Here is an 18,462-nt window from a genome sequence, read left to right on the forward strand (position 1 = left end):
CTGGAGATTCCAATAATCTGGAAGGCCTTGGTTTCCATGGCATCAAGCTGAGCAATGTATAAGGCAGGGGAGCCAGCCCAGAGAGGAGAGCAGTATTCCATCGACCTTCAGTAGAAAGGCTTGTAGGTGGATAGGAGTTTAGGTGTGTCAATGAAGGACTTTGTATGACGGAGGATAGCCCTGTCAGTGACTGGCTCTAGAGGCCAACTTTGAAATGTGGTTTGCCCAAGAGGTACAGTCATGTGAAAAAGTAAGTACACCCCATGTAAAGTGTTTGACTTTTTCAACATATTTCAACATACAGCTATTTGATCTTCATTTCAACAATATTGATAGATAAAGGTGATATAAAATAACAAATATCATGAAACATTTACATTTTGTAGTCCATTGTATAATTTAAATAGACATTAATGCAAATTTCGCATGTGGAAAAATAAGTACACCCCTACATTTATCACTACTTCAAATACCTAAAATTAGAATCAGGTGCACCAGCTCAGGTGCAAATGATTAGAACATCGTCAGAGAGGATCTTGGAGGAACCTGTCTTATTTAAACCTCAGACATTTAGTTTGGTTTGCTCTTTGTTGTTGAAGTGTGCGGCGTCACCATGCCGAGATCAAAAGAGCTCTCTGAGGCCTTCAGAAAGAAGGTTATAGATGCCTACGAGTCTGGGAAGGGATTTAAAAAGATCTCCAAACAATTTGAAATCAATCATTCGACTGGCCGGAAGATCATCTACAAGTGGAGAAGATTCCAAACAACTGACAACTTGTTCAGGCCAGGCCGCCCCAGCAAGTTCAGCCCGAGAGCAGACCGCAAGCTGCTGAAAGAAGTCTCTAAGAACCCCAGAATGTCATCACGGGACCTACAGGGAGCTCTTGCCACTGTTGATGTCAAAGTGCACGAGTCTACCATTTGAAAGAGGCTGCACAAATGTGTTCTCCATGGGAGGTGTGCCAGGAGGAAACCTTTACTGTCCAGAAAGAACATCAGGGCAAGACTAAAGTTTGCCAATGAACACCTACGCAAAGACCAGCACTTCTGGAACAATGTGCTCTGGACAGATGAGTCAAAGGTAGAGCTATTTGGCCACAGTACCAGAAGACATGTTTGGCGAAAACAAAAGACAGCATTTGACCATAAGAACCTGATACCAACTGTAAAGCATGGTGGTGGAAATATTATGGTTTGGGGCAGCTTTGCTGCATCAGGGCCTGGGTAGCTCACCATCATAGAATCCACTATGAATTCTTCATTGTACCAGAGGGTGCTTGAGGATAATGTGAGGCCATCTGTTGGAAAGTTATAGCTCAACCGAAGGTGGACCTTGCAACATGACAATGACCCTAAACATACCAGTAAATCCACCAAGGAATGGCAGAAAAGAAAGAAATGGAGGGTTCTGGAATGGCCAAGTCAAAGCCCAGATCTAAATCCCATCGAGATGTTGTGGGGGGATTTGAAACGAGCTGTGCATGCAAGAAACCCCTCAAACATCAGAAAACAGAAAGAATTCTGCATGGAGGAGTGGGCAAAAATTTCTCCCAGTCGATGTCAGAGACTGGTAGACAGTTATAAGAAACGCCTACTTGAGGTTGTTTCTGCCAAAGCGGGCAACACCACCTATTAGAGCCAACGGTGTACTTACTTTTTCCACATGCGAAATTTGCATTTATGTTTATTTAAAGTATACATTGGACTACAAAATGTAAATGTTTCATGATATTTGTTGTATTATATCACCTTTATCTATCAATATTGTTGAAATGAAGATCAAATAGCTGTATGTTGAAATATGTTGAAAAAGTCAAAACTTTACATGGGGTGTACTTACTTTTTCACATGACTGTATATGGAGGGGTGGGGGTTGCCAGACAGTCCTTTTGAAGAGAGTGAGAATGTTAGATTTGTCAGGATTGAAAGACATATTCCAAGTGTTTAACCAGATAGTTATTTTGTCAAGGTCTGAAGAGAGGGAAGAGGCTGCAGTCTGCCTGTCTGAAGGATAAAGGATATCATGGCCAAGGGTGGAGTCATCAGCAAATAGGTAACAGGGATTTTCCAGAGTCATAGAGATCGTTGATGAAGATCAGTTGATGGGACTGGGGCCATTACACTGCCATGGGGCACTCCAGCCTTAACAAAGAGAGGAGATGAAAGGATTCTGTTGAGAGCCACATGCTGGTTAGGAAAGTAGAGGAAGCCAGTAAGACATGTGTGGAGTTGGCCTTGGATGCCATCCATAGGCAGAGTTTGGAGAGTAAGGCAGGATGAGCACGATACATGTCGAGAGAGACAGCCCTCATCTCATGTCTGACATTCAGGGCCTCCATCAATTGTTGGGAGAGTAGGAGCAGCATGCATGTCCAAGGCGGAGTGACCTGATCTGAATACAAATTGGTGATTTGAGATAACACCGTTGGAGAAAGGGAAGGATTTCACAACAACTGTGATGATGGATTGCATGACCTTTCTGATGATTGCAAGTAAGCTAATTGGTCAGTAGTTAAAGAGATCCATTTTTGCAACATTTATGCAATGCAGTGATGTTATCTGATTTCCATACAGATGAAAGACAACCTACGGCAAATTATAGGGTGAAAAAGGCAGAAAGAAAATATGCAAGACCAACAGAGCACGTTTTTAGCACACGTGAGCTGATGCCATCCGGTCCAGTTGCAGAATCAGAGTCGAGGGTTGCCCCAGAAACATCTCCACTTTCTCAAGTGGAAAAGAGAGAAAGATCCAGGAACAGTTGGGTGCAACTGGGAGGGATGGGTACAGAGCGAGAGGTTGGGGACACAAGATTTGGAAGCAACCATAATTGAGGCATTCGGCCTTCTCACATTTGGATTTGCCTATGGTGCGATTTGAAGAAAGGGAAGGGATGGAAGGGGAGCATACTCCAGAGATAGACTTTACAAGGCTCCACCAGGTTTTGGAGGAGGGAGACAAGTTTGAAAGTTTGATCTTGACGTTGGACGGATGTTATTTTCTGACTCTCCTGAGAGTGAAGACACACTTGTTGCAGGCTTTGTGGAATGATTTGAAATTGCCATCAGTTGGACTTGCCTTCTCGAAAAAGGCAAATTGTATCAGAACAACTGCCTCATGATATGATTCAATGTACCGTGGGCAGGAAGAAGGGTAGGATAATTGAAGACGAGATGGGATTAATCTGTGCACGAGAGTAGGTTTTCTGTGGAGGAATTCCCAGGCCGAGTTAACATCAGGGACAGTAGATATAGGAGACCAGTCCTGAAGTGAGATGACTGCTTGCAGTCACTGTCAACCTGCCCGAGTGAACTGCGAGACTCACCTGCGCTGATGCGGCAGGGAGATGAAATAGCCAGAGAGATGAAAAGTTTGTGAAAGACTTTGGCCAAATACTTTCCCTGGCTGAACTGACATGAAAGTGGGCATATTTGGAGCCATTAATAGCACTCCATTCATTTTGTGATCTTAATCAACATTCATAACATTTTAATTGAAATTTCCCTAAGCCCTGAATTTTAAGTTAAAAATAATTAAATGAGCTTTGCCACCGACAGAAATCACATGCATATGAACCATCAACTGAGTTCCAGTTGTGCTCTCTATGCAATCCTGTTTAGTATTCCCAACTGAACCAAGGGCTCATGATGCTGGGATGTTCGTCAAGTCCTCCATATGAAATGTAGAAGCTCCTCCACAAGTCTTAGTTCGTGTAAAAAACAAAACAACAACCCACCGCTCAATGCACTCCCGAACCACAGCAAAGTTTCCATCTCCAATCAACTTCCCAATCTTGTACTTGGAGCTGATCGCCATTGGAGCAGGTCCTCGTCCTCCATTTACGGCTAACAAATAGAGCATGCGTTCAAAAATCAATACCAAAAATCAAAAAGTGCAAAGTGAATAAGAATACATTTCAAAATGTCAATGGAACGCTAAAATTCAAATGATTGACAGGCCGCAATGCCTGCAGGTCAACACTCAATAAACTACGATAGTCTCAGATATATTCTGTCAGCAGCACATCTCCCCACATGTTAGGTATTTGGATTGAGGAAAATGCAATTTTCAACATTTCAAATATATGAGATCATATCTGTCTCGCTATTCAATTCAACCCTTCACCTGACTTGAAACCGAACGATAAAATAAACTCCAAAGATGTGCAAAGTTATGGATTTTTACGGTCTCCACTACATATCCTGACATACTCATTTGGAACTCGAATGGCACTCAGTAGAGAGCAAACCTCCGCCTGGTGAAAAGTTTACGTTTTGTATCCCACTGATAGGCCGGATCTGGATTCGGACATGAAACAAAATCTAACCAACATGTTCTCGTCACCTAACCAACTCATCCACCAAGTTTATTCATAACTCGTCCATAACTAATTTAAATATCATGTTATTTATCGCTTTTCGCCCGATCTCTCAATGGTGAAGAATCACCTAAAAATTAAATAATTATTGTAGCCGAATTCATATTCAGATCTTCACCAAAATTGAATCGATTCTTCCTTGTCAGACACACAACCTCTCTAACAAGTTTCGTCCAAATCCGTCCACAATTTTTTGAGATATCCTGCTATGTATCGTTTTTGGCCCTATCTCCTAATGGTGAAGAATCGCTTAAAAAATTCCCCTAGCCAGATCCGGAACTGGATCTTCACGAAAATCTAATCGCTTCGTCCTTGTCACACACATAATATATATATATATATATATAGAGCATATACATACAGTCACGTGAAAAAGTAAGTAAGAAAGCAAGGCAAGCAAAAGCAAGCAAAAAGTAAGAAAAAGCAAGGGCAAGGGATATAATATAACCATGTAAAGTTATGACTTTTTCAACATATTTCACCATACAGCTATTTGATCTTCATTTCAACAATATTGATAGATAAAGGTGATATAATACAACAAATATCATGAAACATTCACATTTTAGAGTCCATTGTATGATTTAAATAAACATAAATGCAAATTTCGCATGTGGAAAATGTAAGTACACCCCTACATTTATCACTACCTCAAATACCTAAAATTAGAATCAGGTGCACCAGCTCAGGTACAAATGAGAAGAACATCGTTAGAGAGGATCTTGGAGGAACATGTCTTATTTAAACCTCAGACATTTAGTTTGGTTTGCTCTTTGTTGTTGAGGTGTGCGGCATCACCATGCCGAGATCAAAAAAGCTCTCTGAGGCCTTCAGAAAGAAGGTTATAGATGCCGACGAGTCTGGGAAGGGATCTAAAAAGATCTCCAAACAATTTGAAATCAATCATTCGACTGTCCAGAAGATCATCTACAAGTGGAGAAGATTCCAAACAACTGCCAACTTGTTCAGGCCAGGCCGCCCCAGCAAGTTCAGCCCGAGAGCAGACCGCAAGATGCTGAAAGAAGTCTCTAAGAACCCCAGAATGTCATCACGGGACCTACAGGTAGCTCTTGCCACTGTTGATGTCAAAGTGCATGAGTCTACCATTAGAAAGAGGCTGCACAAATTTGATCTACATGGGAGGTGTGCCAGGAGGAAACCTTTGCTGTCCAGAAAGAACATCAGGGCAAGACTAAAGTTTGCCAATGGACACCTGGGCAAAGACCAGCACTTCTAGAACAATATGCTCTGGACAGATGAGTCAAAGGTAGAGCTGTTTGGCCGCAGTACCAGAAGACATGTTTGGCGAAAACCAAAGACAGCATTTGACCACAAGAACCTGATACCAACTGTAAAGCATGGTGGTTTAAATATTATGGTTTGGGGCAGCTTTGCTGCATCAGGGCCTGGGCAGCTCACCATCATATAATTCACTATGAATTCTTCTTGAGGATAATGTGAGGCCATCTGTCAGGAATTTGAAGCTCAACCGAAGTTGGACCTTGCAACATGACAATGACCCTAAACATACCAGTAAATCCACCAAGGAATGGCTGAAAAGAAGGAAATGGAGGGTTCTGGAATGGCCAAGTCAAAGCCCGGATCTAAATCCCATCGAGATGTTGTGGGGGGATTTGAAACAAGCTGTGCATGCAAGAAACCCCTCAATCATCGCACAGCTGAAATAATTCTGCATGGAGGAGTGGGAAAAAATTTCTCCCAGTCAATGTCAGAGACTGGTAGACAGTTATAAGAAATGCCTACTTGAGGTTGTTTCTGCCAAAGGGGGCCATACCACCTATTAGAGCCAAGGGTGTACTTACTTTTTCCACATGCGAAATTTGCATTTATGTTTATTTAAATTATACAATGGACTACAAAATGTAAATGTTTCATGATATTTGTTATATTATATCACCTTTATCTATCAATATTGTTGAAATGAAGATCAAATAGCTGTATGTTGAAATATGTTGAAAAAGTCAAAACTTTACATGGGGTGTACTTACTTTTTCACGTGACTCTATACAGCAGGATATCTCTGCAAAATTTCGTCCGAATCCGTCCACAATTTTTTGAGATATTTGTTGACCAACGGACAAACAGACAAACAAACAGACAGACAGACAGACAGACAGACCGGGGTGAAAACATAACCTCCATCCCCTTTTGGTGGCGAAGGTAATCAAGCAAACTGGGATTCGAGTCAATGGACTGGAATGGATAAAAAAAATTAAATATAATAAAGCCTGCAGAGAAAGAAAAATGGTTGAAACAACCACGTAACGAAGGAATAAGTTACTCACAATCTTGTGCTGGTCCATTTGCCAATTCGTCTGGCTCTGTGCCACGTGGAGAGGTGAGTGAAGAATGGGAGCCACTGCATGATAGACTCTGAAAAATAATGAATGAGAATGGAGAGAGAGGAAACACAATACAGAAAATAAGGGGAGGCAGGAGGCAAAAATAGATAAATATATATATACAGGTAGTGGACAAAAAAAATGGAAACACCAATGTAAAAAGCCACTTAAATATAGGGTGTTGGGTGACCATGTGCGGCCAGTACGGCATGTATGCACCATGGTATTGAGCCCACCAGCATCTGCAAATTATGCAGGAGGATTGCGAAGGATTAAAGATATTCCAAATTGGTAGCTCCGCCACCAAAGGTGGATGGAGGTTATGTTTTCACCCCTGTCTGTCTGTTTGTCCGTTTGTCTGTCCGTTTGTGAGCAAAATATCTCAAAAGGTTATGGACGGATTCGGACGAAATTTGGCAGAGATGTAGTGAATGTGACAAGGACGAAATGATTCGATTTTGGTGAAGATCCAGACACTAGAATTTCTTAAGTGATTCTTCACCATTGGGAGATAGGGCCAAAAACGACACATACAGTGCATTCAGAAAGTATTCAGACCACTTCACTTTTTTCACATTTTGTTATGTTGCAGCCTTATGCTGAAATCGTTTAAATTAATTTTTTCCCTCATCAATCTACACTCAATACGCCATAATGGCAAAGAGAAAACAGGATTTTAGAAAGTTTTGCAAATTTATTAAAAAGAAAAAACTGAAATATCACATTGACATAGTATTCATACCCTTTGCTATGACACTTGAAATTTAGCTCAGGTGCCTCCCATTTCTCTTGATCATCTTTGAGATGTTTCTACACCTTCATTGGAGTCCACCTGTAGTAAATTCAATTGATTGGACATGATTTGGAAAGGCACACACCTGTCTATATAATGTCTCACAGCTGACAATGCATATCAGAGCAAAAACCAAGCCATGAGGTCGAAGAAACTGCCTGCAGAGCTCAGACAGGATTGTGTCGAGGCACAGATCTGAGGAAGCCTACAAAAAAAATCTCTGCTGCATTGAAGGTTCCCAAGAGCACAGTGGCCTCCATAATTCTTAAATGGAAGAAGTTTGGAACAACCAGGACTCTTCCTAGAGCTGGCCGCCTGGCCAAATTGAGCAATCGGGGGAGAAGGGCCTTGCTAAGAGAGATGACCAAGAACCCGATGGTCACTCTGGCTGAGCTCCAGAGATCCTGTGTGGAGATGGGAGACACTTCCAGAAGGACAACCATCACTGCAACACTCCACCGATCTGGGCTTTATGGCAGAGTGGCCAGACGGAAGCCTCTCCTCAGTGAAAGACACATGAAAGACCACTTGGAGTTTGCAAAAAGCACCTAAAGGACTCTCAGACTGTGAGAAACAAGATTCTGTGGTCTGATGAAAGCAAGATTGAACTGTTTGGTTGTAAATAATTGTTGTAATTGTAATTGTTGTTGTAAATATCCTGTAATTGTTGTAAATATCCTGTATCCTGTAATTGTTGTAAATATCACCCTCTGTAAATAGTGTAATGATCCTTGTAAATACCTCCATTAAGTGTAAAGATCAAAGGTCGTCCCCTTAGTTAATCCATCGCATGCACGTAGAAAATCATATACCCTTCTAAATAGTTATTTCCTTATTATGTGTATTAGCTTAAGGCTCTGTTTCCCATTAATTGACACTGCATTGCACCGAATCAGATAAGATAGAATCCCCTTTCAATTGCCACCATAAAACGCAATTGCCGGCAGCGTTCGCTGCCCTTTGGGTGGGGTTATTGGCATCACCTTCACCCTAAGACTCCATTGAACACGAGGTCATCTCGGAGCAGAAGGTGGGAGGAGTCAGCAAAGCGCCAGGAACAAGGCGTGGCTTTGCCAACGCCTCCTCAAGGGGCGGGATCGGTGAGCCCTCGCGACCAATCAAGGCCGAGGCGAGCTCACCAATGGGCGTTTCCAACAGGCTGGCGGCTTGATCGCCATGCACCTCATAAAAGGGGGTGGGGAAGGACTGCGGAGTGAGATGCGGGAGATGCGGCAGATGAACCACAGATAAGCGAGAGACCTCCGATGAGCTTTGAGTCCACCGCAGCTTTGAGTCCACCGCAGTTTTGAGTCCACCGCAGCTTTGAGTCCACCGCAGCTTTGAATCCACCGCAGCTTTGACCACCGCAGCTTTGAGCTTTGACAGCAGTTGCGGCCGCGAAGCAACGCCGCCGTGCGAACACGATTGAGGAGGGTCAGCGGCTGCTCACCTCGAGCCGCGCCATCACACCAACCGGACCCGCATCCTTCCCGCCCTGTGATCCCACCTTCTCGTCCGTCCAGCCATCCACCTCCTGCCATTCATTTCTGCTTCATTCCCCGTGTAAGTCTGATTGTCGTCTGTCCTTTGTGTTGTCCCTGGGAATAAGTAAGACTGTATAGGTAAGCTAGTATTGCACTGTGTCTTCTCCTGCTTCTGTCATTATTTTCGTATTTTTCCTTCTTCCTTGGTTTCTTTGGTCTTGTAAATATTAGTAATAAATCCCTATTCTTCCTACCTTGCCTTCTTTCCTTTACATCCATTCGTCTTAGTGATTTCTCGATTGAGTACCTGTGGCGCAATTTTGGCCAACGTTTCGGAATCGGGTTAGTGAATGCTAATGACTCGAACTTCGGGTTGCTAAAAACCGCTCGGCAACTAGACCATCTAAAACCGTGGTTCGAGCGGGAGTCCCTACCCTGCTTCGCGGTCAGGAGTGGGCACTCAGGTCCTTGGGACTTTTTGTAGACCAAATGCCCTGGCTGCTCCCGACCGGAAGGAGCGTTGGGACCCCCAGGACTCACGTCGGTCAGTCACGGACGAGGGGATTAATCCCCCCTTGGTAAGGGGAAAACGGGCCGACGTTGAGATCCGTAACAATATATATATATATATATATATATATATATATATATATATATATATATATATATATATATATATATATATATCTATATATATATATATATTGTTGCGGATATGAGATTGGCCTCCATCCATATCCGCTTGTAAATATTCCCCTATTTCCCCAATACTTCCCAACTATCCCCAATCCCCCATTCCCTAGTCCCATTTTCTGTAAACAACACTCTGTAGCCCCGACCTTCCCCTATTTCCCCCATTAAATGTCGCACCCAGGTTCACCGCATCTCACGTAGACAACTATAGGACATCTTGCTAGTTATTCTTAGTCTATGTCAGTTAAGGACTCATTTCCATTAATTCTGACTCTTCGTTGCACCAGAATGTGATTGTATGGCACCGTTAGAAAGTTTAGGACCTCCCAATACCTCCCCGCAGCTCTTCCTCATGGTACAACAACAACAACAACAACAACAACAACAGCGGCGGCGGCGGCGCGGGGAGTCTGCGTCCTCACTCCGGCTTGGTTAGCCGCCATTGAACATGTGCTCCGACGGGGTTACCACGCAGGGGCTCGCTGTCAGCTCCTCGTCAAGGGCGGAGCCCGGTAACCCCCCCGCACCCAATAGAAGCGGCGGACCGATTCCATCTGGGGCGGAGCTAACGAGCCGAGGGCGTGTCACTCCCCGCTGGACATGCGCAGGAAGAGGGAGGTGACGTCAGATGCGCCCACACCACGGAGAGAGAAGACGCCACCTCCAAGCGCTGAATACCTCCCCGCATCTCTGGACTGGACCGAGCTGTATCCTGTCCCTGAGCCAAGGTGCACCTTGAGCTATCGACTGCCTGCCCTTCCTTGCCATCAATCCCTGTGTAAGTCAGTCTTGTCCCGTTTGTCTGTGGTCTGTCGGGGATAAGATAAGACTGTGTCTAAGTGCCCATCTTTTCTGTGCTTTACCTCTTACCGTGTAATCTACCCGTTTCTGCATCACCAATATTATATCCTCCTCCGGAGGTCTTGAGAACTGTACCCCTTGTGTCGTTGCATTTATCCCAGCCGTTGTGTCCTTTCCTTCATTGATTTAGCATAGCGCGACTTGGTCAACGTCGAGTGGAATCGGGCAGGATAGGGTTCTAATCGGGGAGTAACTGTGCGGACGCGGTAATACCAAACCGCTCGGTAAACTAACATCTAAAACCGCGTCTGTAACAATTGGTGTCGAGGAGTGAGATTGGACCCGAAGCGCGCTTCATGCGCTCGAAATTATTAACGGCGAAATTTGATTGTGTTTTACAAAAATAAAAACCCGAATTTTGAAAGTCGCGCTATGGCAGATCAAGACGGCTGGGTTCCGGTAGAGGAGAGTGAGGCAGGTTCGATCCAGGACCAAATTGAGGGACAAGAGGAGAGCGAAGCAGTGAGGGTGGCAGGTTCGCAAAATAGCGTCGTCGCGCACGAGGTTACGGGCGCGCAAAATGGCGCCTCGCACATGGCCACGGCGACCGCGCCCGTAGTAGCGCCACCGGTGGATTTGAACCTTTTTTTTATGCAAATGAAGGCCCTTATGGACAAGAATAATGAAGAAATGGAAAACAGAATGATGGGGGCCCTTATGGGACAAATGGGAGACCAAATTGGAGGTTTGAAAAACAGTATGGGGGCAATGAGGGACGAATTGGGGGGCGACATGGGGGCCAATAGCCAACGGTTAGAACAAAGGATGGGGTCCAATAGCGAGAAATTGAGGGAGGACATGGGGGCCAATAGCCAACGGTTAGAACAAAGGATGGGGGCCCAGATCGGAGGGTTAGGGAGTAGAATAGAGGGATTAGACAATAGATTAGGGGAAATACAGGAGAGGTTAATGGGGGTAGAAAACAGAATGGCCGCTCAAGAGAATCAAATGGAAGGGATGCAAAAGGGGTTAGAGGGGTTAGAAAACAGTATGGAAGGCAAATTGAGGGACATGAGGGACCAAGCGGAAAGGGAAGTTAAAAAAATGGGGCAGCAGATAGAGGGGGTCAGAATGGGGGTAGAAACTAAGTTGGATGCTCACAGGGAGGAAATGGAGCAGATGAGGGTGGCATCTGGGCAGGAGATGCAAGTGATGGGAGAAGAGATCAGAAGAGGTGTGAGTGAGGAGGTCGGAGGAGTGCGCGAGGAGGTGAGGCACTGTAAGGAGCACATGGAGAAGGAGGTGAGAAAGGGGACTGTAAAGTTACAAGGGGGCATAGAGGACCTGACGCAGGAGGTGGAACAGCTGACGGTGGGACAGACTGAGTTAGTGGAGCAGGTACAAAGGAACACTGCGGTACTAGGAGGGTTAAAAGCGACACAGAAAGAACTAAAAGACGACTTGATAGCGACGAAGAGGGAATGTCAGATGGTACGTGAGGGACTGACAACGAGGTTGGACGAGGTGGTAGAGGTAATGAAGACGAAGGACCGGCAGGTGAGGACGCACATGGAAACGGTCAAGGTAGCCTTAGAGGACGAGCTTGAGGAGATGTACCGGGAAATAAAAGAGGTGAAGCAGAAATTAGAAGAAGTGGAAGAAGGGGTGAGCGAAATTAAGAAGCGACGGAGAGGGGATAAGAAAGAGATAAAAGAGGAAGTAAAAGAATTGGTCCAAAGTCTGTGTTCGGATCGTGATGATGTGCTCATTAACCGGATGAGGCATTCGCAGGTGATGGAGGAGAAGCGAAGAGGAAGAGGACCCGGTGTAAGTGGTGACCAATATGGTCGTGCATATGATGCGCCAGGTGATTTAAGAAGCTTGGGGGTCGAGATGGACCCGGGTGTTCGTGAGAGGCCGTTGGTGAAGTGTGCGACAGGTCTGGTGTGCGAAAAAGGAGGTGTGCGAGAAAGTCCGACTCTGGGGTGTGTGAGGAAAAAGTGCGTGCCAAGGAGTGAGGGTGCTGTCGAGAGTGAGTCGGTCGTAGCGCGTGTGCGAGGGAGCACATGGAAGCGCGTAGTGAGGAGTGTTACGGAGGGTGTAAAGGGAGAATGCACGCCTGTGGTGAGTGTTACAGAGGATGTAACGGGAGAGGGTGTGCGAGAAAGATGTGTGACGGACAGGTGCATGGGGAAAGAGTGCGCTGTCAAAAGTAAGGAAGAGTGTACACCTGTGGTGAGTGTTACAGAGGGTGTAACGGGAGAGTGTGCGCGAGAAAGGTGTGTAACGGACAGGTGCATGAGGAAAGAGTGCGCTGTCGAGAGTAAGGGTGAGTGCGCTGTCAAGAGTGGAGGTGAGAGTAGTAAGAGTGACAGGGAGCGTGAGTTGGTTGTGACAGGTGAGAAAGGATGTACACCTGGAATGGAAGGATGCACACCTGGAATGGTAGAGCGTGTGTGGGAATGCACGCTGGAATTGGTCGTGAGGCACGTGGTTGGGTGTGCGAGTGAGGGCACACCTGTGATTGTCACAGAGGAGGTGACCGAGGAGGGGGCGCGAAGGTGTGTTGGTGAGGTGTGCGACCAACGAATGTGTGCCAAAGTGTTCGGTGGTCAGGTGTGTGACCAAGGCTGGGAGTGGAATGAGTGTACCTGGGTGTGTTAGAGAAGGTACGACGAGGAGCTTGGAAACGGCTGGATGTATGAGCACGAAAGGGGTAGCGTATGCTTGTAAGCATCCAGGTGAGGCATCGACGGTAACCGGGTTAGAGGTTAGGTCGACTTTTAGCCGAAGCGGGCCCTCGGTGCGTGCCGGGCTTCGCGTGCCGTGAGAACCAGCGGGGATCCGAGCCACGGCGGGTTCGAAAGGACCGCCGTACGCGATCCACGCTGGGCCTCGCTTTGAACGGTCGCGTCCGTGCTCCACTAGGCGGAGCGGGCAGCCCGATAGGAAGGGTCGTCATGGCGACCACTTTCTATTGAGACGTGCCGGCAGGTCGAGATCGGGACATTGGATGGCTCCACGCCGAGGTGGTGCGTGGGATCTCGGCCCGGGTAAGCCCCCGTCTCTGCCACGAATGCGGGACGTATCCAGCCGCTGGCACAAAACGACCCGCGTTCATTGCTCGGCTGTACGAAGCCGGGCTTTGGACAGGAATTGGCGCACCGAGAGGCATTAGTGAGTAGACTGTGGGATGAGGTTAGTGTTTTGGACCCAAAATTAGCGAAAAACAAAATTTGATGATTGGCAAAGGATTGGCAGTAATGATTGGCAGATGATGAGTAGTGATTGGCAAATTTTTAATTTGTTGAAATTTGATGTGCAAAATTGGTAGTGGGAGATGCCCGAGGTGGTGGGATGGCAACTCTGTCATCCCTCACAAGTGGGGCAAATGCGCACTAGATTATGGGGTGTATGGCAGTGAAAACTAGCCCGGGTGGGTTAGGATATTGTGTGTAGGGATCTAGCGAAGATGACATTAGGTAACGTTAAGTTTAGTTAGTGACTGATACCTGTAGTGGGGACGCAGGTAGTTTCGTATGGATGATAATGACGTGGGAGCGCAATAGTTTAAAGGGACGACTGGGAAGCGCAAGTTTCAGAAGGGAGTAGTTAGCTGAGATGATGCCGTGTGTTTGAGAACTGAACAGGTGTGTGGAGCAGTGTGGAGCAGTGTATGAGTAGTGAGTGTTGTGGATCAGCGCGAATGCGCTTGGGGAGAGAAGGGTGCAGGTGGCACCAGGTGTGAAACACAGGTGTGCAAGTACAGGTGTGTGGAATACATGGAGTATTGGAGTAAGTGGTACGGAGTGGTGTGCATGGTGCGAAGGTGTGGATGGGGGAAGAGTGGACCCCTTTCACGAGTACCCGGGGCGGGTAGTGTAAGTGTTAGGTAGAGGGTATAGGTAAATTGTGGTTGGATATTGGCATTTGTGGTGCGGTTGCAGAATGGTATTGTGGATGGGTGCATTAGAGTTGTGGAAATGGCTGGGCGTGTAGCCTGTTAGTGTGTGTAGTTGGTTTGGGCACTCCACCACTGTGAGGATGTCGGCCAGGTGAGGCCGCAGGTGGGCTCTGGGAGCCGTTAGTGTCAGTGGGGGCCTGAGGATCCCGGGTGTGGATCGGGCAGCCCGTGCCAGAGAGGGCACTGAGGGGGTGAGAGTGCGAGAGGGCCTTCCCCAGTTAGTTAGGTTAGGGTGAGGAGCAGGTAAGCTCGGGTGGCAACTACAGTGGTGGAGGTGTGCAGGTGGGTAGACCTGCTGGGAGAGCTACACGTCACAGCCCAGAAATTGTGCGAGAGCACCGAGTGTTGAATCGGGGGAGTGAGACCCCAAATTGAGAAGCACCACAGTTTGGTCAATGGGAATTGGTTTTTAGAACCCATAGTGTAAGTTGGCCAATGGATTGGCAGGGAAAGACCCCGGGTAATGTAAAGTTGTTAAAGTCATTTAGGAAATAGTTAGGATTGATGAACCTGTCGCACCATACGCAGCCACTTACCTGAGGTGATGATGATGACTCCACACCTGTGTTTCTTTGTTTTGTGTTGCAGGAAATGAGAATTGCTGTGTGGATTTGTGAGACGCATCACGACGTGGATGAGACATTGGGGTGATTCCATCTCTCCCTCCTTAGGAGGGACTGATGATGAATTGGTGATGGCAAATTTTGATGAGAGTTGGAAATGGCAAATTTGATTGGTTAGGAGGGAGAGAAGACGAATTTGGTTTATGGGAGGAACGGGGAAGACAGTAGGGCCGTTTGTTGATGTGTAAAGTAGATGTTTATGGGTAGTGTTGTGTTTTGTGGATACAGTAAGGGGTAAGGGAGGGGCAATGTAGGTTACCTGGTGGGGGGGGGGGGGGGCGTACGGTAGGAACGTACCTGTCTCACCTGGTTCCCATGTGCCCCCAGTGTGCATCATCTTGTATTGCGTACACTTTTGCGCCCTTACCACCTTACTCACTTGTCTTCTTCTTTTGTCTCCCACCTCCGAGGATCTGGCTTTGGGGCAGAGAGAGAGGAGAGAGAGGTGCTGGCTCTGCAGTTGTGGGCCTGCACTTTCGCTGCTTGCTGCCGGGATCGATACACCATATGGACCGCAATTTTTGTGGCCGCCCACCATGGACCGCAGTCTTTTGCGGGCAAGCACCACCCGTTGATGGACCTCTGGGTCAACGTGGCACCTATGCCATACAGGTGAACCACTTATAGTTGGCCCCCTGACGGCCACAATTCAGAAATGGACGCGGTTGGCGCCTTTCTTTATTTTTAAAGAAGCAAGAAGGCCAAGTACACCACATGAAGGCAAGACCAGCGGCAGAACATCGGCCGGCTGCGACACCACCGGTGACTATGAACACTTTATTGGTGCACCGGATGGTGCTGACTGTGTGATGGGGTGGTGCTTTTGGTGCTTGGACGGGGTGCTCTGCACATTATTAAAGGCCGTAGGGCCACAGGGCACTCGTGGGTTGGTGTATCGATGCTGGCATGCGTGCTCTCTCTATGCATAACATCTGCATGTGTTCCTCCAAAAACAGGTCCTGGATCGTAGTGTAAATATCAGTGCAGTCTTGTGTAAATAATGCTCCCTACCGGCTGTATGTTTAGTTTGAGGATTCTTTCCGCGATTCGGTTATCCTGTGGGTGTGTTTCTGTGAGGAGAAGGGTGCAACGTCGCAGGGGGACATATTTACTCATTTGTGAACATCTGTAAAACTGTCGCACTCAGGGTTGAGTTAATAGTAGAGGGAACTACATCTGAGTGCCACACTAAAGTAAGTAAAAATTTATCGGGTCGGGTCGCCCCGAGGTAGAGAAGGGTGCAATGTTGCGGATATGAGATTGGCCTCCATCCATATCCGCGTGTAAATATTCCCCTATTTCCCCAATACTTCCCAACTATCCCCAATCCCCCATTCCCTAGTCCCATTTTCTGTAAGCAACACTCTGTAGCCCCGACCTTCCCCTATTTCCCCCATTAAATGTCGCACCCAGGTTCACCGCATCTCACGTAGACAACTATAGGACATCTTGCTAGTTATTCTTAGTCTATGTCAGTTAAGGACTCGTTTCCATTAATTCTGACTCTTCGTTGCACCAGAATGTGATTGTATGGCACCGTTAGAAAGTTTAGGACCTCCCAATACCTCCCCGCAGCTCTTCCTCATGGTACAACAACAACAACAACAACAGTGGTGGCGGCGCGGGGAGTGTGCGTCCTCACTCCGGCTTGGTTAGCCGCCATTGAACATGTGCTCCGACGGGGTTACCACGCAGGGGCTCGCTGTCAGCTCCTCGTCAAGGGCGGAGCCCGGTAACCCCCCCGCACCCAATAGAAGCGGCGGACCGATTCCATCTGGGGCGGAGCTAACAAGCCGAGGGCGTGTCACTCCCCGCTGGACATGCGCAGGAAGAGGGAGGTGACGTCAGATGCGCCCACACCACGGAGAGAGAAGACGCCACCTCCAAGCGCTGAATACCTCCCCGCATCTCTGGACTGGACCGAGCTGTATCCTGTCCCTGAGCCAAGGTGCACCTTGAGCTATCGACTGCCTGCCCTTCCTTGCCATCAATCCCTGTGTAAGTCAGTCTTGTCCCGTTTGTCTGTGGTCTGTCGGGGATAAGATAAGACTGTGTCTAAGTGCCCATCTTTTCTGTGCTTTACCTCTTACCATGTAATCTACCCGTTTCTGCATCACCAATATTATATCCTCCTCCGGAGGTCTTGAGAACTGTACCCCTTGTGTCGTTGCATTTATCCCAGCCGTTGTGTCCTTTCCTTCATTGATTTAGCATAGCGCGACTTGGTCAACGTCGAGTGGAATCGGGCGGGATAGGGTTCTAATCGGGGAGTAACTGTGCAGACGCGGTAATACCAAACCGCTCGGTAAACTAACATCTAAAACCGCGTCTGTAACAATATATATATATATATATATATATATATATATATATATATATATATATATATATATATATATATATATATAGTTATGGTTTTTAGAACCGGCACTTGTAAATAATAATCCTTGTAAATAATTCCCTGTAAATATTCCCATTTTCTAAAGGTTAAAGGTCGCACCCTAATTAGTCCATATACAACACATAGGGCACCATAGGAACTCTAGTTATTTCATTAGTATGTGTTTCAAGTAAGGCTCTGTTTCCAATAGTTTGACTCTGCGTTGCATTAATTAAATAAGATAGGTCCTTCAATCCTGTGCATTTTGATCTCTCTCTCTCCAAGCTACTCCATCATGCGCACCTACAGGCGGGGTTTATCTCTCTCTCTCCACGCTACTCCATCATGCACACCTACAGGCGGGGGTTGTCTCTCTCTTGCTATTACGCGCCTTAGCGCTTGCTTGCTAGCAGCATTCGCTGCATCCAACGCCATTGCACACGCGGTCAGGCTGGCGAAGAAGGGCGGAGCGTGGGGAGGAGGCGTGCCCCCCTCCCCCCCGTCGACTCATCATCAAAAGGTGGAGCCAGCGAGCCCTCGCCGACTAACCAGGGCTGAGGTAAGCTCGCTAGTGGGCGTAGCCCTATGAAGGCGGCTTGATTTAAATGCGCGAGATATAAGTGCGAGCGCGAAGCCCTATTATGGACTGCGCAAGGGGAGGCCATTGTATAAGGACTGCACAGGGGAGGGTTGATTGTCACGTTACGAAGAGGACTGCGCAGGGAACCATTGCTTGATAGGAACTGCGTCAAAAGAGAGCTCGATTACCTAGAACTGCGCTGGGGGATGCTGATGATTACGAACTGCGCAGGGAGTGACCAACTGTATCGGACTGCGCCGGGGACTTCTGTTGAACTGCAGCACGTTATGAACGTTGAGAGAGAGAAAGCCGAATACCTTCCCCGATATATGAACCCCGCTAAGTAAGGTCCGCTCGCGTGCAACAATATACAAGCAGCGCTACCTGCCGGGTTTCGCCGCGG

General features: G+C 47.0%; 1 protein-coding gene across 5 annotated transcripts in view; it reads right to left on the minus strand.

Annotated features, from left to right (window-relative positions):
• Nucleotides 1-18,462, minus strand: part of LOC137425479 (serine/threonine-protein kinase DCLK1) — a 204,061-nt gene that overhangs the window by 28,857 nt on the left and 156,742 nt on the right. For all 5 annotated transcript variants that reach the window (XM_068113969.2, XM_068113968.2, XM_068113967.2 and 2 more), the window contains exons 9-10: nt 6,685-6,772; nt 3,737-3,845 (exon numbers count right to left, since the gene is read on the minus strand). In XM_068113969.2, the coding sequence (XP_067970070.1) occupies nt 3,737-3,845; nt 6,685-6,772 (197 nt within the window). The remainder of the gene's footprint in view (nt 1-3,736; nt 3,846-6,684; nt 6,773-18,462) is intronic.

This window comes from Myxine glutinosa, chromosome 4, assembly GCF_964187855.1.
Source record: "Myxine glutinosa chromosome 4, kmMyxGlut1.1, whole genome shotgun sequence".
Lineage (NCBI taxonomy): Eukaryota > Metazoa > Chordata > Myxini > Myxiniformes > Myxinidae > Myxine > Myxine glutinosa.